The 21058-nt window shown below is 44.7% G+C and overlaps 1 protein-coding gene across 14 annotated transcripts in view; it reads left to right on the forward strand.

The window, feature by feature from the left end:
* LOC126999572 (uncharacterized) overlaps positions 1-21058 on the forward strand; it is a 67274-nt gene that overhangs the window by 41220 nt on the left and 4996 nt on the right. For 13 of the 14 annotated variants that reach the window (XR_007753435.1, XR_007753440.1, XR_007753437.1 and 10 more), the window contains 2 exons: positions 17383-17556; positions 20582-20763. Coding sequence is in view for 7 of the 14 variants with exons in the window: in XM_050862340.1 (XP_050718297.1) it covers positions 17383-17556; positions 20582-20763 (356 nt within the window). In the remaining 7 variants the exon portion in view is untranslated. Of the gene's footprint in view, positions 1-10131; positions 11639-17382; positions 17557-20581; positions 20764-21058 lie in introns of those variants that run through there. The other variant, XM_050862339.1, reaches the window with a different exon arrangement.

Genomic DNA, 21058 nt, shown 5'->3' on the forward strand with positions numbered 1-21058 from the left:
GGAAAGGAAAGGAAGGAAAGGGAACGCAAGGGAAGGAAAGGAAAGGGAAGGGAAGGGAAGGGAAAGAAAGGGAAGTAAAGGAAAGGAAAGGAAGGAAAGGGAAAGAAGGGGAAGGAAGGGAAGGGAAGGAAAAGGAAGGAAAGGGAAGGGAAGGAAAAGGAAGGAAAAGGAAGGAAAGGAAGGGAAGGGAAGGGAAAGAAAGGGAAGTAAAGGAAAGGAAAGGAAGGAAAGGGAAGGCAAGGGAAAGAAAGGGAAGGAAAGGAAAGGGAAAGAAAGGGAAGTAAAGGAAAGGAAAGGAAGGAAAGGGAAAGAAGGGGAAGGAAGGGAAGGGAAGGAAAAGGAAGGAAAGGGAAGGGAAGGGAAGGGAAAGAAAGGGAAGTAAAGGAAAGGAAAGGAAGGAAAGAGAAGGCAAGGGAAAGAAAGGGAAGGAAAGGGAAGGGAAAGAAAGGGAAGTAAAGGAAAGGAAAGGAAGGAAAGAGAAGGCAAGGGAAAGAAAGGGAAGGAAAGGGAAGGGAAGGGAAGGAAAGAAAAACTCACACATACATTCTTCTTCCTCTTTTTCTTCTTTTTCTTCTTCTTCTTCTTCTTATTATTATTATTATTATTATTATTATTATTATTATTATTATTATTATTATTATTATTATTATTATTATTACTATTATTATTACTATTACTATTATTATTCCTGATAGCAAGGAACCCGCAACACGAGATCCTCTTGCTAAATATAGCACATCTTTTAACGGCTCCTCCTCCTCCTCCTCCTCCTCCTACGACTTACTCAGCAAACAAACAAAAAAAGAAGAATCCTGACCATTAAACAACCTCGCAAAAAAACTTACCTTCGAGAGAGAGAGAGAGAGAGAGAGAGAGATTGCTGTTTACCTGTGTTCCTTCGTATGCAAGGTGCGTAAGATTAGGAGGAGGAGGAGGAGGAGGAGGAGGAGGAGGGAAAAGAAATGTGAATAGGGCCATTATTTATTATTATTATTATTATTATTATTATTATTATTATTATTATTATTATTATTATTATTATCTCTCTCTCTCTCTCTCTCTCTCTCTCTCTCTCTCTCTCTCTCTCTCTCTCTCTCTCTCTCTCTCTCTCTCTCTCTCTCTCTCTCTCTCTCGATTCGTTTCATCTATCGTGTCCTGGAATGGAAGATAAGGAGGAGGAGGAAGAGGACGAGGAGGAGGGGGACAGTTTCCGGGGCAAGAGGTGAGGGAGGGCGTGAAGGAAGCGAAGCAAGAGGAGGAGGAGGAGGAGGAGGAGGAGGCTAAAGAAGGGAGTGTTGGGATGTCCTTAGCTTATATCCTGAACCGTAGCATCCTTCTCCTCCTCCTCCTCCTCCTCCTCCTCCTCCTCCTCCTCTTCCTTCATTTTTCTGTTCCCACGCGCGCACGCTCTCCTATCCCATTGTTCTGTGACTCCTCTTTGTCTCATCCTTGTCCTCCTCCTCCTTCTGCTCCTCCTCCTCCTCCTCCTCCTCCTCCTCGTCAGCACTGGTCCTTGTCATCCTTGGTCTCATCTCCTCGTCTCAGAATCATTCGACATTTTATTGCACCTCGTTTTCCTTGTCTGTGTGTGTGTGTGTGTGTGTGTGTGTGTGTGTGTGTGTGTGTGTGTGTGTGTGTGTGTGTGTGTGTGTGTGTGTCTTCAGTGTGTTTTAATTCCTTTGTTTTATCATTTTTTTCACTTTTCCTTCGTGTCTCCTTTCCTTCGTCCTCTGTGTCCTTCCTTCCTTCCTTCCTTCCTTCGTCTTTCCTTTCTTACTGTCTTTCTTTCTCTTCTCTTCTGTGTCCCGTTGTTATTTAATTTTCCTTTCTCCTTTCTTTCTCATCTCCATTTTTCTGCCCTGTCATTCCTTCCTTGCATTCCTTCCCTCTTCCCTCTTTCGTTCCTGCAGTTTTTCCCTTCTTCCCTCTTTCGTGTTTTGTTTTGGGTCATTCCTTTCCACATACCTCTCATTTTTTCCTTCTCTCTATCTCCTTTTTCTGCCCCGTCATTCCCTCTTTGCATTCTCCTTCCTTCTTCCGTCTTTCGTTCTTGGATTTTTTCCCTCTTCCCTCTTTCGTATTTTGTTTTGAGTCATTCCTTAATTTTTTCCCCTCTTCTATCTCCCTTCTGTCCCGTCATTCCCTCTTTTCATTCTCCTTCCTTCTTTCGTGTTTCGTTCTTGCATTTTTCCCTCTTTCCTCTTTCGTATTTTGTTTTTTGAGTCATTCCTTCATTTTTTCCCCTCTTCTATCTCCCTTCTGTCCCGTCATTCCCTCTTTCATTCTCCTTCCTTCTTCCGTCTTTCGTTCTTTCAGTTTTTCCTTTTTCCCTCTTTCTCCATTTGTTTTGTCATTTCTTCTTCATTCTTCCTTCTCTCTTATCTCCCTTCTTCTACCTCGTCATCCCTTCTTGCAGTTCTCCCTTCTTACGTCTCCTCCAGTTCCCTTTCCGTCTGTCTTTCCTCGGGTTTCCCTTCCGCTCTGTCATTCTCCTTCCTTCCACTCCTCCACCGTTCCACCTCGTCCATGGCCTCCTGTGTCCCTAGTGGAGCCCCTCACCCACCCACACCCACCCACCCATGCATTCAACCACCCCGTCACCCTCTCTGAACGGCCTTGCCCCACCCAGAGCCCCCTCAATGTAAACCCCCCCTCCACCCACATTAGAGAGAGAGAGAGAGAGAGAGAGAGAGAGAGAGAGAGAGAGGCCAAGCATGATCGGAATAACAAAGAAAAGAGGAGGAGGAGGAGGAGGAGGAAGGAGAAGAAGAAGAAGAACAAGAACAAGAAGATAAATAAAAAGAAAAAAAGGAAGAACAAGCAAAAAAACAATAAAAGAGAGAAAAAGAGAGAGCAGGAGGAGGAGGAGGAGGAAAGAGAAGGAAAAGGAAGGAGGAGGAGGAAGAAGAATAAGGATGATGAAATAATAGATATAAAGAGAAGGAAGAGGAGGAGGAGGAGAAGGAAGAGGAGGAGGAGGAGAAGGAGGAGAAGGAAAAGGAGGAGGAGGAGAAGAAAGGAAAGAGGAAGAAGAAGAAACGTGACATAAAATTATTGATCACTGGCCTGTAACGGTCCTCCTCCTCCTCCTCCTCCTCCTCATCATTCTCCTCCTCCTCCTCCTCCCTCCCTTCGTTACCATACACTTAACCAGGGTGAGAAATTTTACCTCAGAGAGGGAGAGAGAGAGAGAGAGAGAGGGGTATCGTCAAGGTCACGTGACTAATTTTTTACCCGAGTCTTTGGTAATTGAATGCAACAGGTAAAGAAATGCGAGCTTGTGTTCACCTGCGTTCCTTTGTTTGTGTGTTTCTCTCTCTCTCTCTCTCTCTCTCTCTCTCTCTCTCTCTCTCTCTCTCTCTCTCTCTCTCTCTCTCTCTCTCTCTCTCTCTCTCTCTCTCTCTCTCTCTCTGTATTGTCTTTCTTTCTTTTCTTCCCTTTCTTTCCCTTTTTTCATCTCCTCGTCTTTCTTTCTTCCTTTATTCTTCTGTTTCTCTGTTTTCCTTCTTCCTTCCTTCCTTTCAATTCCCTTCTCCCTTTCTTTCCCTTCCATTTCCTTCCCTTCCCTACCCTTTCCTTCCCTTTCTTTCCATTCCATTCCATTCCTTTCCCTTCCCTTCCCTTTCCTCTTTTCCTTTCCTTCTATTTTCAGCTCTTTTTCCTTCCCTTCCTTTCCTTCCCTTCCCTTCCTTTCCCTTCCCATCATCCCGTCTCAGCTGTCTCCCTTCCCTTCCCTTCCTTTCCCTTCCCACCATCCCGTCTCAGCTGTCTCCCTTCCCTTCCCTTCCTTTCCCTTCCCATCATCCCTTCTCAGCTGTCTCCCTTCCCTTCCCTTTCTTTCCCTTCCCATCATCCCTCCTCAGCTGTCTCCCTTCCCTTCCCATCTTCCCTTCTCAGCTGTCTCCCTTCCCTTCCCTTCCTTTCCCTTCCCATCATCCCGTCTCAGCTGTCTCCCTTTCCCTGATCCTGTCCCATATCAGCCGAGGCACAATCGGATCACCTCACCTGCCCAGAACACCGGACAGGTCGGAAGGTCATCTATTACGTGTGTCCCAGCTGTTGAAGGCTCTGGCCGTGCCTCTTGGGGGGTGGGGGGTAGGTAAGGGATGTCAGGTAAGGCGCTGTACTGTTGAAATATGGAGATAGATGGATAGATGGATAGATAGACAGATTGATTGAGGTATATATAGATTGACTGACTGACTGACTGGCTAAGTGACTGTCTAAATGATTGAATAGGTAACTAACAGAATGGGAGGGAAGGGAAGGTTAAGTAAGGTAAGGTTAGGTAAGGGAAGAGAAAGAGAAGAGAAGAGAAGAGAAGGGAAGGAAGGAAGGAAGGAAGAAATGAAGGAAGGAAGGAAGGAAGGTAAAAAGGAAGGGAAGGCAAGGGAAGAGAAGAGAAGGGAAGGGAAGGGAAGGGAAGTTAAGGTAAGGTAAGGTAAGGTAGGCCGCGAACCACGACCTTGGCTAATCGTCCAGATGGTGGTGGTGGAGGTGGTGGTGGTGGTGGTGATGAGGGTGGAGGTCATGTGATGGCCACCAGTGACCAGGATACTCATAACCTTTGACCCCTATGTGTGTGTGTGTGTGTGTGTGTGTGTGTGTGTGTGTGTGTGTGTGTGTGTGTGTGTGTGTGTGTGTGGCACTGACCCCCACTCTCCCACGACCCCGCCACCACCACGACACAAAAACTAGGTCGTTCCTGATCACCACCACCACCACCAATCCGTCTTTTTACATTTAGGGCAAAAGAAAAATGTCGCCTGTTGAGTGTGTGTGTGTGTGTCTGTGTCTGTGTGTGTGTGTGTGTGTGTGTGTGTGTGTGTGTTAACCAGTTTTTATCCCTAGTTACAGTTTACGTAAGGATATTTTTAGCTTAATTTATCCTTGTTCTTATTTTGTTAATTGGAGAAGAAGGAGAAGGAGGAGGAGGAGGAGGAGGAGGAGGCAGTGGAGGAGAAGTCAGGTGTTTTCCTCTCCTTTCCTCCTCTCTCTCTCTCTCTCTCTCTCTCTCTCTCTCTCTCTCTCTCTCTCTCTCTCTCTCTCTCTCTCTGAAAAAAATTAAACTGAGAGAGAGAGAGAGAGAGAGGCCCGGAAGAGATTACGTGAATATAGAATCACACACACACACACACACACACGCACACACGCAGAGGTCGCATCCTGTAGCAGCGGCGGGGCGTCCTTGGAGGGGGAGAAGAGGAAGAGGTGGAGAAGGAGGAGGAGGCGTTCTCAGGGGTCCCGAAGCAACTTTTTGTAGGAGTGTCTTCAACCTGGTGCCTCCTGTGACGTCAGAGCCTCCTCCTCCTCCACTCCTCCTCCTCCTCCACTCCTCCTCCTCCTCCTCCTCCTCCTCCTCCGTGGGTCCCGTAAGCCGCCTTTGCCGCCCCGAGGGATGATGTAGAAGGGAATGAGGACGTTGAAGCAGGATGTGTTAGTAGGCCTGCACTTGATCCCTTCGTTGATCCTCCTCCTCCTCCTCCTCCTCCTCCTCCATTCATTCCCCTTCCTAGCCCTCTGTATCTTATCTTCTTATCATTTCCCTTCGCCTCCGTTTCTTTCTCCTCCTCCTTCTCTTCTTCTTCTTCTTCTTCTTCTTCTTCTTCTTCTTCTTCTTTTTCTTATTATTATTATTATTATTATTATTATTATTATTATTATTATTATTATTATTATTATTATTCCTCCTCCTCCTCCTCTATCCATTCCCCTTCCCAGAGCTCTGTTTCTTTCTCCTCCTCCTCCTCCTATTTTTCTTCCTCTTCCTCTTCCTCCTCCTCCTCCTCCTCCTCCTCCTCCTCCTCCTCCTTCATTCATTCCCTTTCCCAGCCCTCTGTTTCTTATCTTCCAATCACTTCCCTTCTCCTCCTTTTCTTTCTCCTCCTCCTACTCCTCCTATTCTCCCCCTCTTCCTCTTCCTCCTCCTCCTCCTCCTCCGTATCATCATCATCATCATCCATTCATCGCCTTTTATCCCCTTTTTTCTTTCTTATTTTAACTATTTATTTTTCCCATTCCCATTCTCTCCTCTCCCTTTCTATAAAGAAGAAAAAAAAAAAAAGGAAATCATTAAACCTCTATGAAATTCCAACTCGTTTCCCGACACAAAGGCGAATCGAAGCCTCCAGTAAGCCTTTTAATATATACGCATGGGAGTTTCCTTATACGCCCGAACAAAGCAATATATACCTGGGCGGCTCATGCGGGCAGGTGATCAGAGCGGGAAGGTGGAAAGATCGGAGTGAAGGATAGATAAACAGAAAGAGGAGGTTGATAGATAGATAGATAGACCTCCTCCTCCTCCTCCTCCTCCGCCTCCTTCGCCTTTGATGTTCTTCATCTTCCACCTTTGATCAGATAGTTAGTGTAGCTTGTCACAAACAGCCCCGTACGTCTGCTGTTGTTTGTTCTTTCTTTGTGTTGTGTTCCTCCTCCTTCCCCACCTCCTCCTCCTCCTCCTCCGCCTCCACATAGGCCTAAAAGATAATAGATAAGATAGGAAATAACCATGATAAAGGAGAACAGTTTTAATGAAAGAAGATGAAAAGAAGGAGGAGGAGGAGGAGGAGGAGGAGGAGAAGGAGAAGGAGAAGGAGGAGGAGGAGATGAAACAGAAGGAAGTCACAAAGGCGCGGAATCAAGAGCAAATTGTCAACTTCAAAACAAAGGCAACAATGTGTGTGTGTGTGTGTGTGTGTGTGTGTGTGTGTGTGTGTGTGTGTGTGTGTGTGTGTGTGTGTGTGTGTGTGTGTGTGTGTGTGTTCATTTAGTCCCTCTCACATTTTCTTTCTTTCCTTATCGTCTTTTTTTATTCTTCTTCTCCTTTCCTTTTTTTATTTAATTCTATACAGTAAGTTAACGAGGGCATGTACAAACGAACACTCTCTCTCTCTCTCTCTCTCTCTCTCTCTCTCTCTCTCTCTCTCTCTCTCTCTCTCTCTCTCTCTCTCTCTCTCTCTCTCTCTCTCTCTCTCTCTCTAATGAATGCCTACCTTTTATAGACATACAGGTAAGGTCATTTAGGTGTCTTTTTTATGTTGTTCTCTGTTATTTCCTTTGTTTACGTGTGTGTGTGTGTGTGTGTGTGTGTGTGTGTGTGTGTGTGTGTGTGTGTGTGTGTGTGAACGTTACTAATTATGTGTACGCGTGTCTTGGCGCAAAATAAAACAGTGTAAGCCAAAAGAGAGAGAGAGAGAGAGAGAGAGAGACCACTTATACCTCTCTCTCTAAATAACAAACACCACCCCATTTTAAATAAGTCGCTCTCCATTATCACGTTCTTGGGATATATTTTCACCCAAACATATATTTTCCGTAACGAGTCCGCTAAGTCCCCTAAACGAAGGCTATGAATTACTATGTTGTCTGTTCTTTTTAGCTTTATATTTACGTAGTTAGTAGAGGTAGATAGATAGATAGATGGGAGAGTAAGGCGATATTCAGATTTGTATTCTTTATTTCTTTCTCGTCCGTTAGGAAATAGATAATAGATAGATAGATAGATAGCTGGGAGAGAAAGGCGATATTCAGATTTTTATTCTTTATTTCTCTCTTGTCCGTTAGGAAATAGATAATAGATAGATAGATAGATAGATGGGAGAGAAAGGCGATATTCAGATTTTTATTCTTTATTTCTTTCTCGTCCGTTAGGAAATAGATAATAGATAGATAGATAGATAGATGGGAGAGAGAGGTGATCTTCAGATTTTTATTCTTTATTTCTTTCTCGTCCGTTAGGAAATAGATAATAGATAGATAGATAGATAGATGGGAGAGAAAGGCGATATTCAGATTTTTATTCTTTATTTCTTTCTCGTCCGTTAGGAAATAGATAATAGATAATAGATAGATAGGAGAGAGAGGCGATATTATGATCATTACTATTTATTTATTTCTCGTCCGTTTGGAAATAGGTAATAGATAGATTGAATGATAGATAGATAGATTGAGAGAGAGAGTGTTTTTCATACATTCGTCTGTTTTTCTTTTTCTTTTCCATGTCTTACTTCCTTAATTAAGCTCATACCTCTAAGTCATTCCTCAATTCTTCCATTCATTCCTGTTATTCTTTTATATATCAACTTATCCTCCTCAACCTCTTAATTTCCAGCCTCTACTTTATCTATATCTTGTTCCTTCCTTAACCTCATTCCTCTAAGTCATTCCTCTATTCTCCCATTCATTCCTTTTGTTCTCTGTGTTGTTCTTTAATATATCAACTTATCCTCCTCATGTTCCTAATCCCCAGCCTCTCCTTTATCTATATCTTGTTCCTTCCTTAACCTAATTCCTCTAAGTCATTTCTATATTCTTCCATTCCTTCCTTGCGTGTGTCTTTACTCTCCAATTGATTTCTGTTCCATACTTTCATTTTTTTCTAACTCATCCTCCCTCACTTCCAACGTCTTCACTCACCCACACGTCACTATCAGCCTTAACCCAATCAATATCACCTCCTACGTCTCACTCATTTCTATTCTCGTCTTCATAATGTGTCAAAGAACCTAAATATAACCTCCCTCGGTGCCGCCCTTCCTTATAGCAACGACCACACACACACGAACTCGGCAACATTCCCTCAGAGTCATCCGGGAGATCTAGAGGTATTTCTTCCGACCTCTCACCTTCCCCGACTCCAACCGGCCAAGTGTGTTTTTGTTGACTTCTTTGACGTCAGGTGGCGGGGGATGGGACGGCCGGGAAGAGGCGCCGGCGTGGGATGGCAGGGACGAGGACGAAGACGAGGAGGAGGAGGAGGAGGAGTAAAAAGAGAAGGGAACGAAAGAAGTGAGAGATAGAGGATTAGGAAGGGAGGTTGGAGGTAGAGAGAGAGAGAGAGAGAGAGAGAGAGAGAGAGAGAGAGAGAGAGAGAGAGAGAGAGAGAGAGAGAGAGAGAGAGAGAGAGAGAGAGAGAGAGAGAGGAATATAAAAAAGATGCTTGATCGAATGTATGCAACTAAAAAAAATGAAAGAGGAGGAGAATCGTGAGGAAGAAGAGAAGGAAGAAAGAAGGAGGAGGAGGAGGAGGAGGAGGAGGAGAAGTTACCGGGGTGAGAGAGATCGGGGAGAGTAAGGGAGAGTGAGGGGGAAGTACCGTGTGTGTGTGTGTGTGTGTGTGTGTCTGTGTGTGTGTGCGTGTGTGTTTGATAAGGATGAAGCTCCCCTGACTCACCCAAACATACACACACACACACACACACACACACACACACGAGCACAACCCCCACCCCCCACTCTCTCTCTTTCTATCTATCTATCTATCTATCATCATCATCATCATTATAGTACAGGTAGTGAGTAATGAGGACAGGTAATGAGCCTCGTTGGGTACAGGTACGGTAAGGTAAGGGCTTGAGCAAAACACTTGATTCCAGGAGTGACTTGGAATCAGGATCGGGAATGGGAATGTTTAGAAGTCTGGAATACACCGCCAAGGCCATTCCTAGGAAGATAAAAACGTCAGGAGGAGGAGGAGGAAGAGGAGGAGGAGAGGAAGAGGAGGAGGAGAGGAAGAGGATGATTAGAAAAGTACTACATCTGTATACGTCCACGTGAGAGAGAGAGAGAGAGAGAGAGAGAGAGAGAGAGAGAGAGAGAGAGAGAGAGAGAGAGAGAGAGAGAGAGAGAGAGAGAGAGAGAACCGTAGAATGACAAACATTTCCGCTGAATACTCATGAAGGAAGAGGAGGAGGAGGAGGAGGAGGAGGTGGAGGAAGAAGAAGAAAAGGAAACAAAGTTAACGAAGATGGGGTAAGAGAGAGAGAGAGAGAGAGAGATGGTGGTGGTGGTGGTGGTGATGATGCTGGTAACTCTTGTGGTGTTGATGGAGTGGTGATGAGAGAGAGAGAGAGAGAGAGAGAGAGAGAGAGAGAGAGAGAGAGAGAGAGAGAGAGAGAGAGAGAGAGAGAACTAGGAAACCCGTGAGATGGTAGTGGCGGTGGTGATGGTGATGTTGACTTGGTGATGGGGACTTCGTGGTGGTGGTGATGGTGATGTTGGTGGCGGTAGGTTATGGAGGTGAGGGAGGCGGGGTGGTGTTCGTGGTAATGAAATCCCAGCGTGGTGATGACTAGACATGGTGGTGGTGATGGTGATGCTGGTGGTGGTAGGTTATGGTGGTGAGAGGGGCGAGGTGGTGTTCGTGGTAATGAAATCTCAGCGTTGTGATGACTAGACATGACCGTGGTGGTGGTGGTGGTGGTCGTAGCGGTGGTGGTGGAGGTGGAATGAGCTACCTGGAAATGGCGGCAAGTTGGCAACCCTCACCTGGGCGGAGCAAGAACTCGTCTCAATATAACAGCCGATCACAAGCTGGAACTCTTCGCTAGTGGAGGGAGACCGTGTGTGTGCGTGTGCGCGTGTGTGTGTGTGGTGACTCTAACATCCCATAGGTCAGGGGCTCCACACGTGCCTCCAAAGTGCCCTCCCGGTGCCCTGAAGTCCCCACAAGTTCCCCAGTGAGGTTTGGAAAGCTTGTGACGTTCTCCAGAGCCTCAAAATCAGCGCTAAGGAGACTGAGGAAGGCCACAAACTGCTCCTCAAACCGTTTATTCTTGCTAACCTGTTTCTCGAGGATCAGTGTTGGTGGAGCGTTGGAGTCCGGCCCTACGAGTCATCCAGAGCCTCAAGTCACCGCTGAGGAGTTAGTGAAGGAGAAGTTAAGAGAGCCCACAAACTGCTCCTAAAACCGTCTGTTCCTGCTAACCTGTTTCTCGAGGATCAGTGCTGGTGGAGCGTTGGAGTCTGGGCCCTACGAGTCCTCCAGAGCCCCAAATCACCGTTGCTGGAAAGGAAAGGTTGAAGCCTGAAGTGGTGGAGTGTTAGAGAGGCTGTTTCTGCTACTACTACCGCTACTACTACTTCTACCTAACCCAAAAGCCATACCAAGAGAACTGGACAGCGAACTCATTTTCAGGACAGCACAGCAATACACACACACGTCTTAGAAAAGGAGAGAACAGACCTTACAGACGAGAGATAACCCGCTAAAGGAACGCCACACATACTAAAACCAGCTCTGAGGAAAGAAGAAAAACCACAACCACACAAGAATACTGAACGAAAACCACAAGAACGACAGAGAGAGGCTGTCGTTGCAAAGGCGTAGGAGACCAGAGTTTAACGAGTTCTGGAAGAGGAAGAAAAACACACACAAGATTAGAGGAGTAGAGAAAGGGCACACAAGATAAACGGACCTGCTGCAAAGGCGTAGGAGTCCAGAGTATACGTGTTCTGGAAGAGGAAGAAAAACACACACAAGATTAGAGAAATAGAGAAACGGAAACACAAGATAGACGGACCTATTGCAAAGACGTGAGAGTCCAAAGCTTAACGAGTTCTGGAAAAGAGGAAGAACGAGCCACACAAGAACAGCCGAACAGAGAACGAAACCACAAGAACGAGAGGCTGTTCCAAAAGGTCTCCCCGCCCCCCTACACCGAACACCTTCCTCCCCCGGCTCTCGGATCATCGGCTCCTGGGCGTTGGAGTCACCATGGTGGGGGTGGTGAGGGACATCGTGATTCCCGTGAAGGGCGGCGGAGGGGAGCCACTGTTTACCATCGTGTGTGAAGTCCTGCCCGTCCCCGGCCCGCCAGCCCTTCAGGAACCCCCGCCTCTCACACGACTCTGGAAGGTACCGAAGAGAGAGAGAGAGAGAGAGAGAGAGATATTTGTTTGGAAAAGAAAAAGTTATAAGAAATGGAGAGAGAGAGAGAGAGAGAGAGAGAGAGAGAGAGGTATATATCAACTGCTTTTCTTATTAAATTCGACGGAAATGGAAAATATAGAATGATAAATGTAGAAAAAATAAAACTTGAGAAGACGAAAGAAAAAAATACAGGAAAGGAGAGAGAAGATAAAAAGTGAAGGAGGAGGAGGAAGAAGAAGGAAGAGAAGGAGGAGGAGGAAGAAGAAGGAAGAGGAGGAGGAGGAGGAGGAAGAGAGAGTGACCATACCATACCAAACAGTTACCCGTCGATTCCTTATCTACAACTTGTCTCAAAACCAGAATTTCAAGCAAACAAAAACAGGAGAGATTGGAGACGAAACAAAGAGGATCTGACCCCAATTTAAGAGGGTTCGATCCCCTTCTTAACCCACCCGAACCCACCTAAGAAATAATACCTTGAGTGTGTGTCTGGTGTGAGGTTTTGGATTTGGATTCTATATGAGTGGGATTGGATTGCTTATAATGGGTTAATAGGGGATTGGGGGGGGTTTAAAGGGTTAGGTGTTGGAATTTAAGGGATTTTAGTTTTTTTTCGTTTATTTCTTTTTTTTGTTATTTTTTTTTATTTATTCTTCTTCTTTCTTATTCCTATTCTGTTTTTGTTCTTATTCTTGTTATTGTGTTTTTTTTATATCCTTGTTCATGTCCTTTCGTTTTTTTCTTAATTTTTCTTTCTTTATTTCTTCTTCCTCTTGTTCTTCTTGTTCTTCTTCACCTACATCATCATCCCCATCATCATCATTTTATTTTCCTTCCTCCTCCTCCTCCTCCTCCTTTATCTGATGTCGTGTGGGCGTATACTGTTCTCCCTAATGTGGACTATCGTATGCTTTTTATATATGGTTCAGTGTTGGCAATTTGCATGAACCCATATTTGCTAAAAGGGTGCTGACCTCCAGAGAGAGAGAGAGAGAGAGAGAGACAGAGACATTGAGACTAACATTGAGTAGAGGAAATGCGTGTGAGGGAGAGACAGACACAGACAGAATGAGAAACCTTAACCAACCCCGTAATATAAAGTAAGGAAGCAAAGAGAAGGAGTAAGAAGTAACGAAATGAGATGTATAGAGTAAGAAGTGAATTAGAAAAGTGTGTAGAAAAGAGGAAATGTGTGTGAGGGAGAGACAGATAGACAGACACAGACAGAATGAGGAACCTTAACCAACACCGTGATATGAAGTAAGGAAAGTAACGAGAAACAGAGTAAGGAGTAAAATGTAACGAATTGAAATGTATAGAGTAAGAAGTGAATGAGAAATGTATGTAGAAAAGAGGAAATATGTGTGAGGGAGAGACAGATAGACAGACACAGACAGAACGAGGAACCTTAACCAGCACCGTGATATGAAGTAAGGAAAGTAACGAGAAACAGAGTAAGGAGTAAAATGTAACGAATTGAGATGTATAGAGAAAGAAGTGAATGAGAAATGGGTGTAGAAAATATATATGGATGAAAAATAAAACGAAGAAGACGATAGAAAAATAGAAGAAAGTTAAGAAAAAGTTGAAATAGGAAATGGAGAGATAATATAAATAGAAAAGAATTTAGAAGAAAGTATATAAAAAAAGGAAAAAGGAAATGAAGTAAGGATTGTCGAAGAAGGAATACCATCTCACCTCACCCCCCCCTCTCTCTCTCTCTCTCTCTCTCTCTCTCTCTCTCTCTCTCTCCTCAAGGATGAAAGGATACGGGAAGGATACTGAAAAGGACGTCTAGGATATTTATAAAAAAAATATGCAAAGAGTGTGACCGTCCTGTGAGTGTGTGTGTGTGTGTGTGTGTGTGTGTGTGTGTGTGTGTGTGTGTGTGTGTGTGTGTGTGTGTGTGTGTGTGTGTGTGTGTGTGTGTGTGTGTGTATTTGACCTTGTACACGCATCTGCAGGGCTGGCTAACGTGTGTGTGCGTGTGTGTGTGCACTGTCATTATATATAGTTGTTCCTGTTGTTAGGGAACGCCAAGGGGGAGGCTGGAGGAGGAAGAAGAGGAGGAGGAGGAGGAGGAGGAGGAAGAGGAAAGGGAGGAGAGAAAAAAAAATGGAGGTGGAGGGAAATGATTCTTGCAGATCGTGTGTTTTAAAAATAAATGAAGAGAGAGAGAGAGAGAGAGAGAGAGAGAGAGAGAGAGAGAGAGAGAGAGAGAGAGAGAGAAAACATGATAATAATAGTTTAGAGACGCATATAAGAGAGAGAGAGAGAGAGAGAGAGAGAGAGAGAAGGGGTGTGTGTGGTGTGGCAACAGTGTGTGGAAGGAAGGGTTGTCGGGGGCCCAAACACACACACACACACACACACACACGTCCTGGGAACCGCCGCTGACGACACGAGACAAAAAAAAAAAAGTAAAATTCTTGCCGACTCGCGCCTTCCTAGTAGTAGTAGTAGAAGTAGTTTTTTTTTTTTTTTTTACAGCAAAGGAGACAGTTCAAGGGCACAAAAAAAGTAAACATTAATAAAAAAAAAAGCCCGCTACTTGCTGCTCCTAAAAGAATCCAAAGAGGTGGCCGAAAGATAGGTCAGTTTCGGGAGGAGAGGTATCCTGATACCCTCCTCTTGAAAGAGTTCAAGTCGTAGGCAGGAGGAAATACAGATGAAGGAAGATTGTTCCAGAGTTTACCAGTAGTAGTAGTAGTAGTAGTAGTAGTAGTAGTAGTAGTGGTGGTGGTGGCAGTAGTAGTAGTAGTATATCGAAGTAGTAGTAGTAGTAGTAGTAGTAGTAGTAGTAGCAGCAGTAATAGTAGCTCAGAAACAGTGACGTGCAAGAAGTAGTTTTAGTAGTAGTGGTAGTAGTAGTAGTAGTAGTAGTAGTTGTAGTGCGGAAGTATACAATCTGTCCCTGTCTATTGAAGTTCCGTTCTCTACAACACTGAAATGACAAAGCAACTTACTAATTACGATCATAAAAACAATAATAATAATAATAATAATAATAATAATAATAATAATAATAATAATAATAATAATAATAGCCACGCTTTCTCTTCTCTCCTTCACGGCATAAGAATGAACTCTAAAATAATGACGTGAATATTTAGACCTTATACACACACCTTGCTTGTTCTGTTATTCAGGTGTCATTATTACCATCATCATTTCTTTCCATTTTTATTAATTTTCTCTCATTTTCTCGTCTTTTTCTCTTCATTATTTTTTATTCATTCCCCTTTCACATTGAACGTTAATTTTTTTTTTTCAACATCACCTTATATTATCCCTTCCCTTCTCTTTCCTATAATTTGCCTTCCCTTCCCTTCCCTCCCCTTCCCATTCCATCCCCTTCCCATTCCATCCTTTCCCTTCCCTCCCCTTTCCTTCCCTTACCTTCCTATCCCATCCCTTCCCACCCCATCCCATTTCCCCCAACATTTCCTCGTATACAAGTTTCCCCTACCATATGCTACCCAGAGTTTCCGTCCCCCGGGTAGAACAAGTCGCTACCTGGGGAAACCTGTGCTGGGGAGGCTGAGGGAACCCGGATATCACATTCCTAACTTCAAACCTCTATTTTTCTTCATTAATTCAACCTACACTACACGTTTCACCATCCTGTCCTTCATTACTAAAAGCATCCTCCTCCTCCTTCTCCTCCTCCTCCTCGTCTTCCTTCTCGTCTCCGTTATCTCTCTAAGGTTTCCCCAAGTCTAGTGTTCGCGTGTCAGGCCGCCGTGTCACCTTCATGTATTGTGTTCGTAATGTCTGTCTGTCTGTGTGTGTGTCTGGTGCCTCGTCACGTCTCTTATTTTAACCTCCAGTCTCCCTTTTGTGTTGGTGAGGCGTGACTTCTCCTCCTCAGCCTTATCAATTCTGTTATTTTTTTTTTCTCGTGTTTGATCCTGTATTTCTTGTTCTTGTTATTCTTGTTCTCCTTCGTTCTGGTTTTGTTGTCATCTTTCTTTATTTTTGTTGTTGTTGTTGGTGTTCTTTTCTTCTTGATCTATTTATTGTTCTTCTTTTTTTCTTGTTGTTTTATTAATATTTGGCCTTGTCAACGTAACTCTACTTATGTTGTTTTGTTTTCCATGAGTATTTACTGTATGGCGCTTTCTAACCCTTGTATCCGTAGCTTCAGTCTTCACGTATAACAGGGCCGTACCCAGGAGGGGGGGTCGGACGACCCTCATCATCTGCTAAAAGGTCCAATTTCTGAGAAAGTCAAAACGAAAATCTAGGACGAAAAGTCCCAGTTTTTCGTTTTGACGGGAGGAATATGCACCAGAAATGTCAATTTTTCGAAACCCCGAACCCTCGGCTGATTTGGTTCGCTTGGCTGGCCACTCGGCCCTTCTCGAGAGTCTACAAAGGTCCACATTTAGTGGAAAGAGATCCCCCCCCCCCCTCCTTTTACAGGATACGGCCCAGTATAAGGCTTCTCACACCTCCTCCTACCACTGTTCTCTTGTTTCCCTTATTAAGCTTAGGTTAGTGGCTCCTTTCTTCTGTTGCAAGTCTGGGCGGGGCCGGCAACTGGTCTTGCTTCCCGACTTGCTTAAACAATAAAAAAAATATTAAAAAAGAAGAGAGAGAGAGAGAGAGAGAGAGAGAGAGAGAGAGAGAGAGAGAGAGAGAGAGGGGGGTGGGGGAGACAGGTTCTATCTTTTGTTTGTTAAAGTTTACCAAGTCACTAAATTTATCCCACAACTAGTTTTTCTTATATTCTTGGTTTTTTTATTCGTTTTTTCTGCATTTCCTCAGTGTCAGTTTGAGGTCAGAGTTGCATCACATCCTTGGAAATGCGGCCAGTCACTCACTCTCTCTCTCTCTCTCTCTCTCTCTCTCTCTCTCTCTCTCTCTCTCTCTCTCTCTCACACACACACACACACACACTTTCACTGGGTCACCCTATGGCATTTTAAACACACACACACACACACACACACACACACACACACACACGCACAGCTTTGCCCTCGAAAACTTACTGGAAATGTGATCCCGTCGGGCTTTGAACCTAAAGATACATTAGGATAAGAGTACAGAGAGAGAGAGAGAGAGAGAGAGAGAGAGAGAGAGAGAGAGAGAGAGAGAGAGAGGAAATTGCTTAAGGAAAATCGACCTAGATTGAGTTTTCCCTTATTTTTTTCCTTAGGTAGTGGGTGTGGCAGAGAGAGAGAGAGAGAGAGAGAGAGGAAAATCGACCTAGATTGAGTTTTCCTTATTTTTCCTTAGGTAGTGGGTGTGGCAGAGAGAGAGAGAGAGAGAGAGAGGAAATTGCTTAAGGAAAATCGACCTAGATTGAGTTTTCCCTTATTTTTTCCTTAGGTAGTGGGTGTGGCAGAGAGAGAGAGAGAGAGAAAGAGAGAGAGAGAGATTCTGCATGCTGAGTGAATCAAGCTATCATACTTAAGCTAATCACGTAATTGGTAAAGCCAGAATGAGTGTTCTTCTTCATTATCTAAAAAGGTCAAATTTGTCATAAGGTCAAGTTTATAGTAAGGTTCTATACGGTTCTTCTGTATGTGAGGTCAAGGTTCTAAGTGACTCGTTTTTCCCGCGTCCTGTTGATTGACACACGAGAGTAAAACGTCCATGAAACCACCCGGACACCTTCTTCTCCCTAAGACAAAAGACGCGGGATTGAGATCAAGGTTTTATTTGGCAGTTTATTAAAAGCGTTTGTTTTCCCCGACGACTAACTCTCCTCGTCCCCACAGATGGCGTCAGCATGGCGGGTGATCTCGTTCTTCCTGGTGGTGTTCGTGCTGCCCACGGTGCTCATCTCCCTGCCGCTGTACGCACGCTACCACCTCTACCACACCAGGCACATCCCCATGACGGAGACGGACACGCGGGCACTCGACTACGCCGTGTCTTCCTTCTGGTGCCAGGTAAGGGAGGGAGGCATTGGTTTCACCAGGGTCGCTTTTTTATAGCAAAGGAGACGGCTCAAGGGCAACGAAAGGAGTGCAGAGAAAAAAAAAAAAAAGCACGCTACTCACCGCTCTCACTCGCCATTCACGCCTCTCCAAGTGGCCACTAAAGTCCACATTCAGAGAAAATAAAAATCCTTCACTCCACTACGAGAGGCTCTTTGAACAGGCAAACGGAGGCTCCGAAACACTAAGAATAATACGGTGTGAATAAGTGTGACGCCAGGCTGAGTGATTGTTTACCTTACCTAACCTTGGCGACCTTTACCTGTGACCTCATTCTGGTGTCTCGTGGGAGGGAAGGGGGGAGGGGAGAGGGAGGGCAATGGGGTGGTTACTGACTTGACCTGACCACATTCTCCCGTACTTCCTCTCCCTTTCTCTCCCCCTTCTTCTCCTCCTCCTCTTCCCTCTACTCTTTCACTTCCCCCTTACCATATCCCCATACAGTAGGCAACCCTCCCATATACCCATTTAAACCCACTATCTTTTCCGTGGCTATACTTACACGTACCATAGCCTACATTTCCTACACGTTTCCACACCCTCTTATTCATCTCCTATTCCTACTATGTCATTCTTACGTATCCTAACCATTTCCATCATCCCCATCCCCATACTTACACATTTCAACCCCATACATCCTCCCCCTACCATAGCCTACATTTCCTACACGTTTCCACACCCTCTTATTCATCTCCTATTCCTACTATGTCATCCTTACGTATCCTAACCATTTCCATCATCCCCATACCCATACTTACCCATTTCAACCCCATACATTCTCTCCCTACCATAGCCTACATTTCCTACACGTTTCCACACCCTCTTATTCATCTCCTATTCCTATGTCATCCTTACGTATCCTAACCATTTCCATCATCCCCATACCCATACTTACCCATTTCAACCCCATACATTCTCTCCCTACCATAGCCTACATTTCCTACACGTTTCCACACCCTCTTATTCATCTCCTATTCCTATGTCATCCTTACGTATCCTAACCATTTCCATCATCCCCATACCCATACTTACCCATTTCAACCCCATACATCCTCCCCCTACCATAGCCTACATTTCCTACACGTTTCCACACCCTCTTATTCATTTCCTATTCCTACTATGTCATCCTTACGTATCCTAACCATTTCCATCATCCCCATCCCCATACTTACCCATTTCAACCCCATACATTCTCTCCCTCCATAGCCTACATTTCCCATACGTTTCCTCCTCTCCTATTCCTACTATGTCATTCTTACGCATCCTAAACCATTTCCATCATCCCCATACCCATACTTATCCATTTCAACCCCGTATCTTACATGTCCTATTCATCCCCCATCTTCCATCTCACCCTATGTCTCCCATATCAAACGCGTGTCTGTCTCTCGTACAACATCATTAAATAACTGTATTGCCATTTCCGTCTTTACCATACCCCATACGTGTCCCGTCCCCATCCATCCCTGTCAGATTCCGTCCCATCTATCAACACGGTAGCCTGTAATCACGTGTCCCTCCCAGCTGGTGATTTATTTAGGTTAATGTCTGAGTTATTTTTTTGTTATTTGAATTGCCCTAACCTTTACCTGTCTACCTACCGACCTACCGACCGACCTACCGACCTGTTCTTCTAACCTTCAGCTTCCCTTCTACTCTCTCTCTCTCTCTCTCTCTCTCTCTCTCTCTCTCTCTCTCTCTCTCTCTCTCTCTCAGTCAGTCAGTCAGACCCCACTTGGAATATGCGGTACAGTTTTGGTCTCCCCACCATGCAAAGGATATTGCTAAATTAGAAGGTGTTCAGCGTCGGGCAACGAAAATTATCCCTTCCTTGCGCAACAAATCCTACGAAGAAAGGCTTTCTACCCTTAACATGTTCTCTCTTGAGAAACGTCGCCTCCGAGGAAAACTGATCGAATGTTTTAAAATACTTAATGGTTTCACGAATGTAGACAGATCAACATTGTTTATGATCGATGACACTTTGCGCACGAGGAACAATGGCGTAAAACTCAGATGTAGACAAGTAAATTCAGACTGCACCAAATTTTTCTTCACCAACGTTGTAGTGCGAGAATGGAATAAGCTCCCATCATCAGTGGTCCAGTGTAACACGATTGACTCCTTCAAAAATAAGCTCGACCGTCACTTCCTTCAACTTAATATCAACTAGAGTAGAAATGCAACGTTTTGGAGTCTTCTGATTAATGTAAAATCACTTAGGTTTAAGGACAGACCACCAAGTCTGGACCATGGGGTCTGTGTGGTCTGATTTTCTATGTAAATCTATGTAAATCTCTCTCTCCCCCTGACCTATGACCTTTGACCTTCCCTCGTGGCTGACCTCACATCACCCCTTTCACCTCTCTCTCTCTCTCCCCCCCCCTGACCTATGACCTTTGACCTTCCCTCGTGGCTGACCTCACATCACCCCTTCCCCCCTTACCTGCTTTGTGTCTGTCTGGTGGAAGAAGTGGATCAGTTTTAAGGATGTGTGGAGGAGGATGTAACTGTGTGTGTGTGTGTGTGTGTGTGGTTTCAAGACCCAGTTCATTGTCACTCAATCAGGTATTCTTATTATTATTATTATTATTATTATTACTATTATTATTATTGGCACTGTGGCACCTCATTACTTATATTCACATACTTAAACTTACTTCCTTATACTTAAATTCCCTCCCCTTCCCTTCCCTTCCCTACCCTTCCCATCACTTCCCTACCCTCCCCATCCCTTCCCTTCCCTCCCCATCCCTTCCCTTTCTTCCTATTCCTTTTCTTCCCATTCTATCCCCTTCCTTTCCCTTCCATTCCCATTCCCTCCCTTCCCTTTCTTCCCATTCTCTCCCCCTTCCTTTCCCTTCCATTCCCATTCCCTCCCTTTCTTCCCATTCTCTCCCCCTTCCTTTCTAACACTCTCCTAATTCATTCAGGGCCGCTGTGCCAAATCTCGAGGCTAACTTTACGTGCCTTCCAGGGCCAGCGCGTCAGCACCAACGGCACCCTGGACGCATACCTGGTCTCCGGCACCCCCAAGCTGAAGGAGGAGCGGCGCCACGTCACCCTCAAGAGGATGCTCACCCTGCAGCACGATGACATTGAGTACTGGGGCGTGTACCTCCTCCAGGGGTCGTCCTTCACTGTGTCCTCAACTGCCAGGTATGAGCGATGACCTTTTTCTCCATATTAAAAGTAGAGTAATGGGATGACCTTTTTCTCTCCATATTAAAAGTAGAGTAATGGGATGACTTTTTTCTCTCCATATTAAAAGTAGAGTAATGGGATGACTTTTTTCTCTCCATATTTAAAGTAGAGTAATGTTGTATTGTATTCCTTAACTTTGATACCATTGTAGTAGTATAAGTAAAGAGTAAGGTATCAGTAGCTTGTTGTTGGCAGTATTGTAGCAGTTAAAAGTAATATCTGAGGCACCGATAACTGAGTATAAGTAATG

Source organism: Eriocheir sinensis, chromosome 16 (genome assembly GCF_024679095.1).
Source record: "Eriocheir sinensis breed Jianghai 21 chromosome 16, ASM2467909v1, whole genome shotgun sequence".
Classification (NCBI taxonomy): domain Eukaryota; kingdom Metazoa; phylum Arthropoda; class Malacostraca; order Decapoda; family Varunidae; genus Eriocheir; species Eriocheir sinensis.